We start from the raw sequence: 19485 nt of genomic DNA on the forward strand, positions 1-19485 counted from the left end.
ACTCAGAAAACTGGATGCAGTCTATCACAGTGCCATCCGTTTTGTCACCAAAGCCCCATATACCACCCACCACTGCGACCTGTATGCTCTCGTCGGTTGGCCCTCGCTACATATTTGGCGCCAGACCCACTGGCTCCAGGTCATCTATAAGTCTTTGCTAGGTTAAGCTCCACCTTATCTCAGCTCACTGGTCACCATAACAACACCCACCCGTAGCACGCGCTCCAGCAGGTATATCTCACTGGTCATCCCCAAAGCCAACACCCACTTTGGCCGCCTTTCCTTCCAGTTCTCTGCTGTCAATGACTGGAACAAATTGCAAAAATCGCTGAAATTGGAGACTTATATCTCCCTCACTAACTTTAAGCATCAGCTATCTGAGCAGCTTACCAATCGCTGCAGCTGTACATAGCCCATCTGTAAATAGCCCACCCATCTACCTACCTCATCCCCATATTGTTTTTAATTTACTTTTTGCTCTTTTGCACACCAGTATTTCTACTTGCACATTCATCATCTGCACATCTATCACTTCAGTGTTAATTTGCTAAATTGTAATTACTTCGCTATTATGGCCTATTTATTGCCTTACCTCCTTACACCATTTGCACACACTGTATATAGATTTTTCTGTTGTGTTATTGACTGTACTTTTGTTTATCCTATGTGTAACTCTGTGTTGTTTTTTGTCACACTGCTTTGCTTTATCTTGGCCAGGTCGCAGTTGTAAATGAGGACTTGTTCTCAACTAGCCTACCTGGTTAAATAAAAAAAATAACAATAACCATAACAATCACTGCAGCAACAACAACCACAATAACACTTCATTCCACAAGTGTAAATGAAATTCAATTACTTTGTTTTCACACTGACTGTTGCCATCTGTCCTGTCCTCCACATAAAAATAACCTTCTGGTTGGGTTTCTGAAATGAAGACAGGTTGTGGTAAGGCCAGAAGGAAGAGAAGAGAGTGTTACTGTCCTTGTCACCACAACATTTTCTCTCACAAGCCCAGCAAAGGTGACAGACTTGCTTCCATTCTTTCACTGGTGTGAAAACAAATCAGCAGCATCCCTGCATGGGCTCAATTACCGAGACCTGTCATTGGACTGAGAATCAATTCTAACTGCTGTCAACTTCCTGTGCAGAATATCCAACATCTAAGTCCATGTGACATTGCTCTCATAACATCCAACATTTTCTCCAACACGATCAACTATCTGTATCAATACAGCAACATCATTATTAATAATGTATGATATGCAGCTGTTAGAGGAAAACCTGGAACATTGGAAAAGTATCATATTGTTCACTAATGAAGGAACTTGAGCCGTAAAAACAAATTCCATGAGTCCAATTGAACTCTCCAGAGAAAAGAAATGAAACAGCTATCTTAGAAAAAATGTTGACTAACCTTTTCTTTATCTTTATTCCATGAATGCCTATAGACTGCTGGTACTGAACAGAGAAACTGTACTGTAATATACAGTAGATATGGGAAACGATCACCACATCATTGAGGAACTTCTAGACAGAGTGGTATCATGGCATGTGCGTCATTTGTATCCTAAATGCATTCTCTAAAAGCTTTATCTTGAGACAAACTGCTAATCTCATATTATAATACATTAAGCCGACATTAGAGCCACCCTTCCTCGTTCTTACCTCTGACCTGCAGCACAAGCAATGTGTGTGCATGCATGAATGTGTCTGAGCGTGTGTGTGAAAGCATGTGCTTGTTAGCATGCATGGCTGTGTGTGTAAACATCGTCCAAGGCAGATTGTGATGTATTTGATCTGGTGTTCTCAACAGAACATGTATCAACAACATTTACAGAAAATGAATGAGTGAGTGTCTTACTATAAATGAGAGGCAAAGTGCATTATAACACACTCATGTGAATTACTGTATGTTGTCATGGTTTGGATGTGGGGGTGTTTCCGTAATAGATGTGCGATTAGCTTGTTGAGTTGTGATAAATCAGTGTTACAGAAAGCCAGGAAGTCATTTGAATGAACCATTAGGGAGTCAAATTTCCACCACTGTAATAGGCAAGTGAAAATAACCCAAAAGACATAACGTACAGATGTATGATCTTAATTTGAGCTAATTTGCTACAGCAGGAAGATAATCCTTCAGCAACAGGAAATTAGAAATATTATGTGGATTATAATTAATGGACTTTTTTGTAGGGGTTGATACACTTTTTTCGTAAGGGAAAATCAAGTCTGAAATTTCAAAGTGGAAATGACAACCTTCAGAAATCTTCTTTAAACCTCAATTACACTACAAGTTTTAAATGTCCTGCATTGAGGGAAAGCTCTCCTGCAACAGGGGGATCAAATTAAGATCCTTTAACTGTATTATTCCGGTTTGGAGCAAATAAGTTTTAGAAGTGCTGAACATGAGCCATTGTCCTGTTTGCATTACAGGTGAAGGAACCACCTGCACACAGGACTACCTACCTACAATCCCACTCATACAGTACAATCCCACGCACAGAACTGCCGCCGACCCAAACATAATGTCTATACTGCAGACTGACCAAATCAAGCAAGCACTTGCACTACACCTATCAGCTCTATTTGAGAAGGTGGTTATTTTCCCCTTTGTGTCTGGGCTGGCAAGTCCTCACCCTTCAGTGGGAGGGAGCCAAGGACAACGCTGAGTTTATAACTGAGAGTGTAACCTTCCTCCAAGGCAACCAATCAGCAGGCCTTTCTGTCAGAACACATCACACACTCATCAGAGATGGTTATAGAAGCCATACCGTTGGGAAATAAACACCCAGCAGCTTCACTACCAAGCCTCTGCTACATGGAACTGAATTAACAACAACACCATTAAATAAGAAGCTTAATGGACAGAGATTAATAAAGATAGAAATGTGACCATAAGAAATACTGTATGTAAGTCTGAGTGTGACACTTGGCAGTGTGCTGTACTTGCTAGTTTAAGGACACAACCACTGAGCAGAATACTGCAAGGATATTAACATTCAATATGGAGTTAAATCAATGGTATTGAGCACAAAATATTTGGAGATATTTGGATTTTGCTGTGGGTTCTACTCTGCAAATTGTATTGGTCATATACACATATTTAGCAGATGTTCTTGCAGGTGTAGCAGAATGCTTGTGTTCCTAGCTCCAACAGTGCAGTAATATCTAACAATACACAACAACATCGCAAGCATGTTGTTTGTTTGAGAGGATGCCTTGAGATAGTGAATACACAATGTAATTAAGTTAAAAGGCTGCAAAGTAGACTATGCCACAGAAAGCGTGTACATGGCAAGTATATCAAATGCTTAATCAGGAAATGTTTGAAGTAAGTTACAGATGTAGGATCTTAATTTGATCACAGTTTTTTTTGCTGAAATGCAAACTTGTAGTGTTTTTGAGTATTAAAAAGGCTTCTAAAGTTTGGCATTTCAGACTTGATTTGCCCTAACGAAAAATGTATCAACCCCTACAAAAAATGTCCATTAATTATAATCCACATAATAATTCACATTTCCTATAGCTGTAAGATTATTTTCCTGCTGTAGCAAACTGCCTCAAATTAAGATCCTATGTCTGTAGATGTTTCAGTCACAGTGCCATTGTAAGTGTAGGAGACAGCATTGAGTCAATGCTAAACAAAATAAAACTGCAACCAGACCCTTCTCTCCTACAACCCCTCCCACACTCTCCGTCTCTTTTAGACTCATGCCTCCTAGAGATGAAAGCATGTCATGTTCTCTTATGTAACGACCTTTCCCTCCATCCATCTGCCTTTCTCTGTGCTTACTGTATGCGTTTGTGACAATGTTTTTGCATTGCTTGTTTATGAGTGTGTATTACATGCAGTATGTGTAATTTTAGATAAATACTTTTGTATATATAGTGTATTTGTTTCATGTAAAGTGTGTTTGTTTGAGTTTGTTCCTAAATGTTATTAGGCATGAATCTGCATGAGAGAGAAGAGAGAAAAAGTGTGAGGTGCTGTAAGACTCAGTTGGTAGAGCATAGCACTCACAATGCCAGGGTTGTGGGTTTGATTCCCACGGGGGACCAGTATGAACAAATATGAAACTGAATGCACTCACTACTGTAAGTCGTTCTGGATAAGAGTGTCTGCAAAATATGTCAAAATAGAACCCTGGGGACCTTTTCACATGTTGATGAGGAGGGTGGATAATGTTGTTTTCTGTGAATCAAGGACTGTCTCCGTGGGGTTAAAAGAAATCCTGTAATATTTACGGTAACATACTGTACCATGTTCTTCAGTAACTTACAGGTAACTGGCTGCCAGTAAATTATCTTAAAAACAACATGCATTATTTTTACCGTGTAGGGATCAAGTTACAGACCTTGCCTAATAATTGTCCATCTACATTTACGTCATTTTAGCAGACACTCTCATGAGATGCTTAGCCTTTGTGTGAACTCCCTTGCAGTTCTAGAAAGGCCTTGACTGACAGTTTAAAAGCAGTGTCAATAAATAGAGACATTCCAATGTAACTACCGACAACATAAACAGCTAAGACCTCATCCACAGTTGGCTCAACCCCTCCTGTATCATCCATCCTGTATGTGTTTTGCTTTTGCTATATCGATGTGAATATTGATGTGAATATTGATGTGAGTATTGATGTGTTTGAGGTGTATTAATGTGTATACAGGGCTCATCTGTGAAAGAGACTTTGGTCTCAGCATGACTCCCTGTTAACTACAATAAAGGTAATAAAAAACATTTTAATCAGCAGCTAATATCATAAGTGGCTTTCATTGATAAAAAATGATATTATATCGCCAATGAATGAAACTAATGCTATACAGGCAGTCAAGTCCAGAAACAAAATTCATATAACATACACATTTAGTGACAAGGTCATGCAAATGTAAAAAAGACTATATTGGTTTTCTCTCCAACAAATCAACAAATAGCCTACATCAGATCCTTTATACTGTAAAATGGAAGTCATATGGAACTGATGGATTGAACATTTGTTTGGAAGACATTTGTTAGCACAGTAACAGCCCTTGGTAACCATGGTATGCTTGCAAGGTTGAAATGCTTGCTGGCTGTTTTTAGTATTAGGTTGTAATTAGATTACCCTGTCAGAGTATGATCTGAGAGTGCCAGTAGAGACAGTAGAGACAGTAGAGATTGAACATGTGCTGCTGAAGCTGTATGATGCCTCAGAATGCTGAGTTAGCTCAGAGCTCCACAACCACCTCCCTCCCTGCTCCACTCACCTACTGCAGTCTCTGGTGGGAGATAAAACATGAAAAGGTTATTGCTATGAAACTATTGCTACTGTGCACATCGAAAAGAGAGAATGCATATGTAGCATTTACAGCACTATAATGAACTTTACAAATCCATTCATACACAAACCACAACAGATTGGGTCATCTGAAACTATAGGAAGAAGAAGAATGAGAAATTGCACATCTTGACTATATCTTCTTCAAGCCAGCCATATTCAAATATCAAAGGCAAAGCCTTTACTAAAACCGTCTATCAATTAGTTTGGCTCTAAGTTATCTAAACACTTCAAATAACGTGACTTGATAGTGCCAACACATAATGTGGCTCTGTTCCAACTGTTCCAATGCCTTGCTTTTGGTAAATTACTCACATCGACTATGAAAGCCTCTATTTTGATGAGAGGACAGAAATGATAGAGAATGATTCTTGAATTATGTATACTAACTTAGCTCAAGAACCCTTATGATTACTGAGACTCAAGCACCGAGGTGTAACATACTGTAACATGAATGACAATATATGTAGGCAGATAAACACCAAGGTAAATGATGAGATACTGAAGGACTCAGACACTTGGCTGAAGTGGTTGGGATAGCAATAAGTGAGCATTATAAGGAAGCCGTGCATCATCATGCTATCCCATGGCCTGGGTTTAACGCCTGCACTCTCTGATAATGTACTCCCCCAGCAACAGACAGACAAAACATTTGCCTAGGGCATGTGTGTCAGTGGTCCCCGTTCTCAGTGCCAGTGTGCCATTCCTCATCATCACTGCTGCCCACACCACTCACACAAAACACTTACATTTTAGTAATTTTGCAGAAGCTCTTATCCAGAGCGACTTACAGTTAGTGCATTCATCTTAAGATAGTCATAGTAAGTAGATTTTTTCAAGTGCAAGAGTTAGATCACAAAATCCTTTTCTATTTTTTAAATGGGGCGAGGTGATGGGGGGGTGCTGTGGGATTATTTAAGACACTCTTTGAAGAAGTAGGTTTTTAGATGTTTTTGGAAGATGGGCCGGGACTATGCTGTCTTAGCTTCAGGGAGAAGCTGGTTCCACCACTGGTGTGCCTGGAAAGAGAAGCGCTTGGACTGAGATGAGCGGGAGCTGCCCTCCCGTAGGGGTGGGAGGGCCAAGAGCCCTGATGTGGCAGAACGGAGTGCTCGGGTTGTGGTGTAGGGTTTGAGCACATCCGGAAGGAAGGGAAGGGCAGTTCCTCTTGCTGCTCTATAGGCAAGTACCATGGTCTTCTAGTGTATACGAGCTTTGACTGGAAGCCAGTGGAGTGTGCGGAGGAGTAGGGTGACATTGGATAACTTGGGAAGGTTGAAAACCTGGCGGGCTGCAGTGTTCTGGATAAGTTGTAGGGGTTTGATGGCACATCAGGGAGCCCATCCAACATTGAGTTGCAATAGTCCAGATGGGAGATGACAAGTGCCTGGATTAGGACCTGTGCCCGCTTCCTGTCTGAGGTAGGCTCGTACTCTACGGATGTTGTAAAGCATGAACCTGCAGGAGCGAGTCACTGCTTTGATGTTTGCAGAGAACAACAGGTTGTTGTCCAGGGTCACGTCATGGCTCTTTGCACTCTGGGAGGGAGACACCGTGGAGTTGTGAACCGTGATGGAGAGGTCTTGGAGCAGACAGGCGTATATCCATCAGTAATCACCTTGGCCACACATACCAATAGCAAGTGACTACATACAGTAGGTGTGTGTTATTGTCCACGAACATGCCCTGTGATATTGTTGTGGGAGTTGCATCCTGCTGTACTGTATACTGTGTTTGGCTATCTTGGTTATTTCATATTTGTCATACTAAATCATATTTTTTTAAGTCACACACACACTTAATATAAATACACTTATGAACATGTGAGTAAACATCAGATGAATCTGAGGGAATTCTGACATAATAAGCCTAATGTCAGATAAAAACATGACGAGCCGTTGAAAAGCCTCTAGTCACATTGTTGACAGCGTTCTGAGGATATCCCTGCTTCCCTCAGTGAAGCCTTACTTCCCTCCTCGTCCATAATCATGCTGTCACCCTGCCTGCTGTCCCTAATGTCTCTGTCCATTTCTGGTCCACCAATTAGCACGGAGCAAGAAACACATTCACTTTGACTTAACATTCAAATGAAAAACAATCTCAATCAAAACAGCTAAATCACTGTAGTTTTAATCTATTTTCTTTTCATTGAGACTAAGCTATTGAAAGACATGTATTTCATTCAATAATCATAGTGATATTTGAGAGCCACACATGAGTGTTTTCTGTGAAAACTGGGTTGCCCTTAAGTAGGGCAAGTATGTCAACAGGGAGGGCTCAACATTTAAAAAACAGTCTTATATGGGTTATATCTTCAGTGGGATAAATCTGAGTGACACCCCCATGTCAGATGGTATGGTCTGGCTGAGGTAATGGCTATGCCAGCATGTATAGCTAACGGACAAAAGTGATGAATAAACTGAAAAAACACTCCCTCCCCATGCCAGACCATTCAGGCCGAAACTGGAAAGACAGAAAATCTTGTGGTTTTGCAGGTCATGAAGATCAAATCGTTTTGGTGTTTAGGATTTGTCAGATGACTGTTGGGTGTATGTTCAGAGTAAAGGTTGTTGGAGCCAGTGTTATCTTGTAGATGAAGGCAGAACAAGTGAGTCTAACTTTCATCTCTGTTTGGCAGTGTAATGGTGGCGTGAGAGGCCTGTATTCTGACTCTATATTTGCCCCAGTTTGAGTGCTTTTAGCTGGGTGCCTCATTCCTCTCTGCATGGGATATTAATTATACAGGAGCGCAGGGACGAACCCCACTGCTTTTTAAGGGGTGTCCTGCTCCACTTCTTTTGGGAGCAAGAGCTGCGTTAGATATCTCAGTGACCAGCTTTTGATTGGTTTGTGCATTTCCCTATTGGAGTTGGACTGTGTCGATGTGTATCATGCACATGCTCACCTACATGTGCATGATGTGTGTTCATACATCAATACACAATGTACTACAGCATGCCACATGATAGACTAAGAGCTGGTGTTGTTTGATAAAACAATATGTCCATCTATCTCGGCCCCAGCCCTCCAGACGAGCCGGTCTCCGTGTGGATCTCCTTAAAACCTAGATGACTTCCGGTTCAAATGTGGCAAGGTTAGCCGTGCAGCATGTCTCTTGTGTAATAGGATGCCTCCCTCTCTCTCTCCATTAATTACCAGGGTCTGTGCCCAACTCTGCTTCTGCGGCCTAATTAACGCTAATCGCTCCAGCCCCCAAAGGAGCAACCAGCCTTGCTATGTTCAGTTCAGCCTGGATCTGTTACTCACTCTGTGAGGTTAGAAGCTGCCGTCCCAGCCACACTGTCTCTCTAGGGTGATTACGTAGACGTATAGCTACTTTCCATGTAGGTGCACTTTTCTCATTCTTTTTAAGTAGACTGGATCTCATTCTAAACTCAAGAGCAGTTTCCTCCCAGATAGCTGAAGGTCATGGTAGCTGGCAGGGTGTCTGTATGGTCAGTAGGCTCCTCACGTTAAAGCTGACATGTCCACTTTAAAAGCATGATATTGATTTCAAAGCTCTCACTCGACATAAACTCACTGCTGTGTTTCTTATGTGACGTGGAGTGAAACATTACAACCCACAGCCATGGCTGAGTGAAAAGAAACCTCCTACCCATTCCCATCCAGCAGCTCCCACTTCCACTTCTAACCTAAACAAACCCACATCTACCCTACCTGTCCCAAAACCCCACCAAACTGCATTCAGTCATGCTCTTCCTTCTTTCCCAGCTGCACAAAGTCATTTCTCATCATCCTCACCATTTAAACACATTTTACTTAAGTATTTATTTACATCCTTACATGAGCAGCGATTAGATTGATCAATAAACTAATCTAACGACTTGCCCTCTCGCAAATCCAGGCAGTAAGGGCCAAGTCATCAACAGTCCAAGGGCACAAGATGCCTCAATGACCCCTTTCATAAGTAGGACGACAAGTAGTTGTAGCCACGTGTCTGAATTATGGTCAGTCTAAATTCCCCCAGATTGCCTTCCAAACTAAAGGCAGGTTCATTTAATGGGGAGGCAGGTAGCCAAGTGGTTAGAGCGTTGGGCCAACAAGGTAAAAATCTGTCGTTCTGAACAAGGCAGTTAACCCACTGTTCCTAGGTCGTCATTGTAAATAAGAATTTGTTCTTAACTGACTTGACTAGTTAAATAAAAAATCCATATAGTGCTCACTGGGAGTATGTGAGCCATATCTGAAAGCAACATGAGTACCACTACACAGAAATGTAGTTATACAAGACACACCTGCTTCACATACACAGGTACTGTATGTAACTGCATTTACTTACATCACCACTGCATTAATCACCATGTAATACCTAAGTATTAATTCTGCATGTCAAGTGGGATATAGAGTGGAAGCGCAGCATGTCTGCCAGCAGGGCAGGAGGGTGTATGAGGAGGCAGAGGAGAGGTTGGGTGTTTATTAAGAAAGGTGATAATGAGGCCCTCCTTGTCACCCAGGTGAGATTGGGACTTTATTAAGAAAGGTGATAATGAGGTCCTCCTTGTCACCCAGGTGAGGTTGGGTGTTTATTAAGAAAGGTGATAATGAGGTCCTCCTTGTCTCCCAGCACAAACAAAGGGGATATAAAAATGTAATTCTTTCCTTTCTACCTTCTATAACTATTATTTACATAGGAGGAAACCAACGTTACTGGAGCAAAAGATAAGGACGGATGGTCAATATGTTCTTCCTCTGAGATCAGTGTTACGTTTGCCCCTGCTGACCAAAACTGGGCCTAATGAGGATTTAATAACAACTAATCGACTCCCTGGCTAGTTCATCTCACATAATTGATCAGTAAAGAAAGGATTGTCACAGCAAAATAATCTAGCTGCAACAGGATTTAAACGTTTACTCCATAATGTTGCTTGATCGGTCGTTAGGCTATGAGCTGACCAAATTTAGGCTACATGAAGAGAGCAATGCTGTTAATGTAACCGTGTGTTAGTGTGGGTTTTCAGTGAATTTATGTAAATCACAAAGCTTAACTACATTTCCTGTGGTGCATTCGCAGCAACATAAGGGATCAAATTAAGATCCTACAACTGTAGCTTCACGTTTTGCTCTCACAATGCTCTGTGAAGGCCCTATGGTGTGTCTGTGTACACTGCATGGTCTCTATGTTCATGTGATCGCCAGTTGCTAAGGCACCAGTACATGGTCATTCATAGTAACTCAACGATTTACTGTCACAATGAAAGACTGTGTCATGACGTTGGCCTGTCGGTAAGGTTTATGACCCCCCATAAATACCTTTCTCCCTTTCCTCTCTTGACTCTAGTGAAGTATTCTTGAAAAGCCTTTGTTAAACATAGAGAGTTGGGGAACATCAAAAGGTGGGGGGAAGGAACCTTATTTTGGTAATCCAACCAGTTGAAAATATGCGTTGGTACTTAATGAATGTCAGTTCGGTTGTCATCTGAGACATTCTTATTAATGATAGGATGACATAAACTGTATCGTGGAAAGTCCACACCTTATAGTTATCAGATTTACATGGAAATGTTGTGCAATTTAAATGTATAAATATGAAACTATTTGTGAAAAGATGAAATGGAATTTTAGCTTCCAAATGAGAGAATTGGGTTTTCATAAAGTTAGAGCTATGCTCACACAGTGGCCCGCCCACGTGAAGAGACATTGGTTATAAACTATGAAACACTCCCTTCTCTCCCCTCCTATATATAGCCCTTTTCGAAAATATAACTTTCTGTTCCGAGTACGCGAGGCCTGCAGCCTCACGTTAAAAGGACTCAGTGTCACGGTTGTTGTAAGAGACGGACCAAGGCGCAGCGTTTGTTGAGTTCCACATATTTATTTAAAGTGAAACTTCTTTAACCAAAACAATAAACACGCAACACACCGTGACTACGTGGTGACACAAGCACCAATACAAACAATATCCCACAAACACAGGTGGGAAAAATGGCTACCTAAATATGATCTCCAATTAGAGGCAACGATTACCAGCTGCCTGTAATTGGGAACCATACAAAACACCAACATAGAAATATTGAACTAGAACACCCCCTAGTCACGCCCTGACCTACTACTCCATAGAGAACCAAGGGCTCTCTATGGTCAGGGCGTGACACTCAGATAATAAGCTGTTCCGGGTACATTAGGGTGACGTCCGATGTCAGAAGGATTCAGATAATAAGCTGTTCCGAGGACGTGAGGACGACGGTTCCACGTTAAAAGGACTAACATGTCAACTACAGAACTAAGCCAACCTCAGCGTGAGCTTTGGTTGCGAATGGTATAAACTTTGAACTCTTATTCACTACAGAAGTGATACCTCCTAGCCGTTGAGTTAGTAGCGGCCACTGTAAACGTGGGCTAGGAAAGGACGGACGACGGATACAGTCTAACACAACGACGATACTACAACGTATCCAATTTACCACCAGAGACATTCTTCCGAGGACAGGAAGATCTCTGTTGGGCAACACGGCCAGCATCCATGACCAATCTACCGAAGCGCAGCTCAGAGAAAATATTTATTGCATTTTCCTTTTCCAAATGGGCGGTAATTTAGAATGCATAAGATACTGTATTTATGATAGCATAGTTTCTCCCTTTGTTCCTCTGTCTCTCCCGCTCTTTCACTCAAACCCAACCCCCTTTCCTTTGTGTAACCAGCCGTCATGTCGGCTCCATCCACCAGGGATGTTTTCTGTATGACATAATTTGCATTCTGTGTATATGTAATTCTCTGTGATTATTTAGTAAATAAATAATTAAACCAAAGTTTGTATTGCTGATTCAACTTGTTAGCCAGGGTTCGTGAAGATAATCAAGAATTTACAACTTTCAGATGAGACTGGAATAAGGTGACGATTAATATTGACTGCTATTGATGTCAAATATTACTAGGTCTTTAAGAGTTTATTCGGAAGATAACAGCTCTATAAACACTCTTTCGTGGTGCCCCAACTGTCATGCCCTGACCTTAGAGAGCCTTTTTTATTCTCTATTTTGTTAGGTCAGGGTGTGACTTGGGTGGGCATATCTATGTTGCTATTTCTTTGTTGGCCAAGTATGGTTCCCAATCAGAGGCAGCTGTTTATCGTTGTCGCTGATTGGGGATCATACTTAGGCAGCCCTTTTTCCCACCTGTGATTGTGGGATCTTGTTTTTGTATTGCTGCTGTGAAGCCTGCAGAACTTTACGTTCGTTTTGTATTTTCTTTGTTTTATCGGTGTTCATCAAATAAACGTAAGATGTATGCTTACCACGCTGCACCTTGGTCTCCTTCTTACGACGAATGTAACACCGACTTTCTAGTTAATTACATTTACATGATTAGCTTAATCAGGTAATATTAATTACAGAGAAAGGATTTTATAGAATTGCATGTCATATCACTTAATCCGGCATAGCCAAAGACACGACAACTGAGAATGAGAAACAGGTAAAGAGAGTGAGACAATGGGAAGGAGGCTATTTGAGAGAACCAGAGTGTAGACAATACACTTAGCTAGTGGAAGAGAGAGGGTAGAATATATTGTTACTCAACCCTGCACTATTGTAATCACTGCCCCTCAGGAGAAATGGGAGGTGCAAAAGCTGGAGTCAAGCCAGTATGCTCCAGTCTAAACGAGTAAGCAGATGCACTTATACACATTGATCTAAGCATTTATGGAAATTGCCAGAGCCAAAGCAGAGGCTATTGCTTGCACTTACGTAATTTGCAAACTGTTCAGTCTCCTAGGAACAGCAAGGGGACCAATAACTAACCAAAACATAACATATATGCTGCATAATGTATATTTATTGATTGACCAGTTGATTGATTATAGATACATTCTGAAGATGTTATACTCTAACATGTTGTATCCTGTGCTGAGCCAGGGGAGGATGGATTTCTGATCCCTGCATCTCCGTCCCAGCTGTCTCAGGTCAGTGGGTCAGGATCCTGTTGGGTCAGTAAGAGACTACTTTTGAATTGTTTTCAAGTGAAACAAAAATGAATTGGGGATCGGAATACCAAGTGTGATAGGTGTTGTTGTTCAAAGCTAAGTTCATTTACAAGGAGAAGAGACAGAAAGTTCAGGCAAAGCTAATAATTAGGTTCTAAATACAGCTACAAGCCTACAGAACATGGACAGCTCCAAGCACGCAATGTAACGATTGACCATCACAAATATTAATCTTCTTGATCACCGTTCTGTTCCAGCTTAGGAAAGAGCCAAGTGCATGTCTTAACTCCCCCACACATCCTGGTCCTCATTAAAAACGGTGAGGGGCATATAAACAATTAAACTCTCATTCTAAGTTTTATTTTATCTAGTCCTTGTGAGTTAATTCATAAGACCTCACATGGACTGAAAGCAGGGTGGCTGCATGTTGCACAGCTGAACTGCAGGTAAGGAGGCAGTCGATCAATGCGACAAGACGCCCAGAATGCACAACTCAGAGAGTGAGCGCAGTGCATCATCACTTTGCGATACGTGTGTGGCGATGGACCCATTAAAGGGGAAATCTGTAGTTCAAACAATAACAAAGCCTTTACCCCACCACTGTTCTGGTAAACAGCTGAGAGATGGGGCTGGAGAAATGTAACCACTTTCAAATTCACAGACAGGGCTATGGATGCAAGTTCTGACCATTCATGATATCAACATTTTAGAGACAATACAGCGTTTGTTTACAATTGACTTGTTTAACAATTAAGTAAAACAAGCTTATATTTTGGGTTCTGATGGGCTACGACAGTTCAACTAAGCTAATCAGGAATTTGTAAGTTATATTATTCAATAATCAATGGGTATATGTCATTCATTTAAAAGTCTAAAAATGTATGTACCAACTTCAGATTTCAACTTTAAGCTTAAAATCCCAATTAATTTTCACGAGCCCTATTACTAAGATACAATGAACCCAATTTTTATTGGGTGAACGTTGGATGAGCGTGAAAGGAACTATGTTAAAGCAAATATCTCTCTTTCACACACTCACACACATGCACACGGGCATGGAGAGAGAGAGAGAGAGAGAGAGATTGTAAAGCATTGTTTTTTTAGGCCATTAGTAGGACTATCTAAACTTTTATTGACTCAAGATGACTGATTCCAACCCTTACTTACCCTTGCATATTTAGAAGAATAGGGATCCTCGAAAAGTGCCCAAAGCAAACGCTGCCAACGTCGCCAATGCCCCCCGGATTTGGCATCTGGTCCATCAAGAGCCAACCTATTGATCATTCCCAGCGTTTCCTCATCCCCATCCTCCTCTGAATTCTCGGGGGGCCCACCCCCAAAACTATCCAATGCCTCCTCTGCCTCTCGATGTTGCCGATAAGTCATCCAACAACATGGTTCCACGTCGGTCTCATCGATACCCCAGAACGCCAACTCCTCCTCGTACAAAGGGCCGCAAACATCTGCAGGGCAGTGCAACTTCCCAGTCCTATAGTAGTTGAGGATGTGGGCAAACACACCCGGGTGCCGGTCAAAGAAAAATTCTTCAATCTTGGGATCATAGTCAAAGTGACTGTGGGCATCGGGCTCGGCGAGCCAAGCTAACCGGGTGCCCGGTAATGTACGAAGGGTGCTACGGTAGGTCTGGTGTCTGATACCTCCCACGTTAATCACAATACGATCGTTCTCGTCGCCTTGGCCCATTGCGTCGCTTAGGCATGTCTCGAGCAGGTTCCAGGCATTATATTGCAAAATATGTGCGAGGCAACGCAGTGAGATCCGGCCGACACATGAACTCGAGTTGAAAGAGGAAAAGAGAAAGCAGATTTCTTCCCGACTTCTTTTGTTCAGCCTCTGGCAAAGCACAGGCTCCACTCAAGCATTCAGAAAAATCCCAACTTTTAATAATACAAAAGAAAGCAATGCCTCAACGGATGTTTGATATAGTTGCAAGGTGAGCTAAAGCAAGAAACAGCCTGTGCCTGCCCCAGAAACAGGATGGAAAAAAATCTAAATGTTCATGGTTAAGCTACATCACAAAACCAAAGACGAAAACCCTTCCGAAAAGCGTTGATGAAAAATGTGTGTAGGCTATGACTCCATATAATGAAAACCTAGTTCCAAATCCACGCCGTCTTTTAATTAGGGAAACGTACACCCCTTGTGGCATTCAACGAAAGATGAGGGCTGTGGTGCTGAACGGACAGCACCAGTCTCTCTGAGTGCACACTCCTCACACTCCCTCCCTCCTCTCTCTCTCTCTCATCATCCCCCTCCCACTGTCTTTGAGACAAGGCTCTTGCACTCCCTAGTCCCTTTTCTTTCTTTATATTCTCCTCCTTGATCCCAGATGCAGGACTGCTACAGGGAGATCAACATTGATTCTTGACAATTACTGTACATGTTCTGTATTCGATAAAGTTCTTGAAATCCTATATGCCTAAAACACAGATCCTTGAATGAGTGCCACTGCAACTTAATGTGTTCTTTTCGAAATTGTGTTCAGAGGAGGATGAGAGGAGAGCCTGCAGTATATGCAGGGTTGTACAGACTCCTTGACATGGTTTTGTAATGAACATTAAATAACATCCATTAATTCAAAAGGATGCACAGGTGCATGCAACTAAATTGATGAGGGGTGTGTCGCGGACAGCTGTTTGGGCTCTGTCAGCACAATGGACAGGTCACATACTAGTTTCCACACAGGTGAATCACCTACATGACAACACAATTATTTTGAGCATGAAGTTGAGTCAATTTACTATTTGTAACAGTTAGTGCTCCATATATATGTGTGAAATGTATTGTCAATCAGTGTTGCTTCCTAAGTGGACAGTTTGATTTCACAGAAGTGTGATTGACTTGGAGTTACATTGTGTTGTTTAAGTGTTCCCTTTATTTTTTTGAGCAGTATATATATATATATATATATATATATACACTACCATTCAAAAGTTTGGGGTCACTTAGAAATGTCCTTGTTTTTTAAAGAAAATGGGCCTCTACGCCTATGTAGATATTCCATTAAAAAATCTGACGTTTCCAGCTACAATAGTCATTTACAACATTAACAATGTCTACACTGTATTTCTGATCAATTTGATGTTATTTTAATATACAAAAAGTCCTTCAAGGCAGAGTTGCAAAGGACATGTAAGGTGTCTGTTTCTCAAACTAGGCACTCTAATGTACTTGTCTTTTTGCTCATTTGTGCACCGGGGCCTCCCACTCTTCTTTCTATTCTGGTTAGAGCCAGTTTGCGCTGTTCTGTGAAGGGAGTAGTACACAGCATTGTACGAGATGTTCAGTTTCTTGGCAACTTCTCGCCTTCATTTCTCAGAACAAGAATAGACTGATGAGTTTCAGAAGAAATTTATTTGTTTCTGACCATTTTGAGCCTGTAATTGAACCCACAAATGCTGATGCTCCAGATACTCAACTAGTCTAAAGAAGGCCAGTTTTATTGCTTCTTTAATCAGAACAACAGTTTTCAGCTGTGCTAACATAATTGCAAAAGGGTTTTCTAATGATCAATTAGCCTTTTAAAATTATAAACTTGGATTACCTAACACAACATGCCATTGGAACACAGGAGTGATGGTTGCTGATAATGGGCCTCTGTACGCCTATGTAGATATTCCATAAAAAATCTGCCGTTTCCAGCTACAATAGTCATTTACAACATTAACAATATCTACACTGTATTTCGGATCAATTTGATGTTATTTTAATGGACAAAAAATTTGCTTTTCTTTCAAAAAGAAGGAAATTTCTATGTGACCCCAAACTTTTGAAAGGTAGTGTATATATACAGTACCAGTCAAACGTTTGGACACACCTACTCATTCAAGGGTTTCTCTTTATTTTCACTATTTTCTACATTGTAGAATAATAGTGAAGACATCAAAATGATGAAATAACACATATGAAATCATGTAGTAACCAAAAAAGTGCTAAACAAAATAGATTTTAAATTTGAGATTCTTTAAAGTAGCCACCCTTTGCCTTGATGACAGCTTTGCACACTCTTGGCATTCTCTCAACCAGCTTCATGAGGTAGTCCCCTGGAATGCATTTCAATGAACAGGTGCGCCTTGTTAAAAGTTAATTTGGGGAATTTCTTTCCTTCTGAATGATCTTGGGCCAGTCAGTTGTGTTGTGACAAGGTATGGGTGGTATACAGAAGATAGCCCTATTTGGTAAAAGACCAAGTCCATATTATGACGAGAACAGCTCAAATAAGCAAAGAGAAATGACAGTCCATCATTACATTAAGACATGGAAGTCAATCAATCGGGTAAATTTCAAGAACTTTGATTGTTACTTCAAGTGCAGTCGCAAAAACCATCAAGCGCTATGATGAAACTGGCTCTCATGAGGACTGCCACAGGAAAGGAAGACCCGGAGTTACCTCTGCTGCAGAGGATAAGTTAATTAGAGTTACCAGCCTCAGAAATTGCAGCCCAAAAAGATGCTTCACAGAGTTCAAGTAACAGTTACATCTCAACATCAGCTATTCAATGGAGACTGTGTGAATCAGGCCTTCATGGTCTAATTGCTGCAAAGAAACCACTACTAAAGGACACCAATAAGAAGACGAGACTTGCTTGGGCCAAGAAACAAAAGCAGTGGACATTAGACCGGGGGAAATCGTATTATTTATTTATTTTTTCAACCGCTGTGTCTTTGGGAGACGCAGAGTAGGTGAACGGATGATCTCTGCATGTGTGGTTCCCACCGTGAAGCATGGAGGAGGAGGTGTGATGGTGTGAGGGTGCTTTTCTGGTGACACTGTCTGAGATTTATTTAGAATTCAAGGTACACTTAACTAGATTGGCTCCCACAGCATTCTGCAGCGATACGCCATCCCATCTGGTTTGCGCTTAGTTGGACTATCATTTGTTTTTCAACAGGACAATTTCCCAACACAACTCCAGGCTGTGTAAGGGCTATTTGACCAAGAAGGAGTGTTATGGAGTGCTGCATCGTATGACCTGGCCTCCACAATCACCGGACCTCAACCCAATTGAGATAGTTTGGGATGAGTTGGACCGCAGAGTGAAAGAAAAGCAGCCAACAAGTGCTCAGCACATGTGGGAACTCCTTCAAGACTGTTGGAAAAGCATTCCGCATTCCTCATGCTTTGATGTCTGCACTATTATTCTACAATGTAGAATATAGTCAAAATAAAAACTTTAATGAGTTGGTGTGTCCAAACTTTTGACTAGTACTGTATATATAAGCTACTTATACATAGTATACATACTTATAAATAGTATACTCATATACATTTAGTTGCCAGTATTTTAGGTACACCCCTCTAGTACCGGGTCGGACCCCCGTTTCCCTCCAGAACAGCCTGAATACTTTGGGGCATGGGAAACGTTGCTAAATTGGTATCAAGGGACCTAATGTGTGCAGGAAAATATTCCCAATACCATTACACCACAACCACCAGCCTGTACTCTTGGTACGTATACATAGTATACTTATGTGGAAAAAGTACTTATGTGGAGAGAAGTATGTATATTATGCAGTACAGACACTGCCCTGTTGTGGCAAAAGCTATTACGGTAATTTCAGTTGTGCCCATTCAATCGCGTGTGTTAAAACAGCTTTCAAGATCATATGAGTTTATTAGCTTACAGACAGAATCCATTACCTTAGCAACATCAGGATACTCCAGATCAGTGGTCTGATCTTAGACTGGACTCATCTATTGTCTTGGCCCACGGGTGGTTTTATTTGCCCCCCAAAATGTTGGCCCCCAAAATGAGCTACAACAGTTAACCCTTTTGTAATTTTAGTATTTTTTATTGTTGGACATAAAAGACTGTAAAAACACAAGGACATCTGTTCCCAAGTAAACCAACGCATAACAGAGAGACACGTGATTGAATACAAACAAATGTAAGCAAGGTTTGAAATGATTATGTTTTAGTCAAATATTATATCTGTTTGAGCTTCTTGTGGTCAATTTGCAGTCCGCAAATTATGTTCCGTCCCCTTGAACAACTACTCAAAAAAAATCATCCCACAGTTTAATCTAGTTGATGATCCCTGATCCCTGAATAGATTAGGCTAAAGAGATATTGTTACCGGCCATTAAAATGACTACTGATTGATGGAGCAGTCATTACCATATCCCCAAGACCATTAAGGACGCAGCTTTGACCCACAAAACACACAACTTGAAGAGTGTTGCATATAGTATGCTCAGCTATCCTCTT

General features: G+C 41.2%; 1 protein-coding gene across 3 annotated transcripts in view; it reads right to left on the minus strand.

Annotated features, from left to right (window-relative positions):
• Window positions 1-15033, minus strand: part of LOC115203200 (potassium voltage-gated channel subfamily C member 1-like) — a 34267-nt gene extending 19234 nt beyond the window's left edge. For all 3 annotated transcript variants that reach the window (XM_029767646.1, XM_029767645.1, XM_029767644.1), the window contains exon 1: window positions 14423-15033. In XM_029767646.1, the coding sequence (XP_029623506.1) occupies window positions 14423-14959 (537 nt within the window). In that variant the 5' untranslated portion in view covers window positions 14960-15033. The remainder of the gene's footprint in view (window positions 1-14422) is intronic.
• Window positions 15034-19485: the final 4452 nt, after the last annotated feature.

Source organism: Salmo trutta, chromosome 12 (genome assembly GCF_901001165.1).
Source record: "Salmo trutta chromosome 12, fSalTru1.1, whole genome shotgun sequence".
Lineage (NCBI taxonomy): Eukaryota > Metazoa > Chordata > Actinopteri > Salmoniformes > Salmonidae > Salmo > Salmo trutta.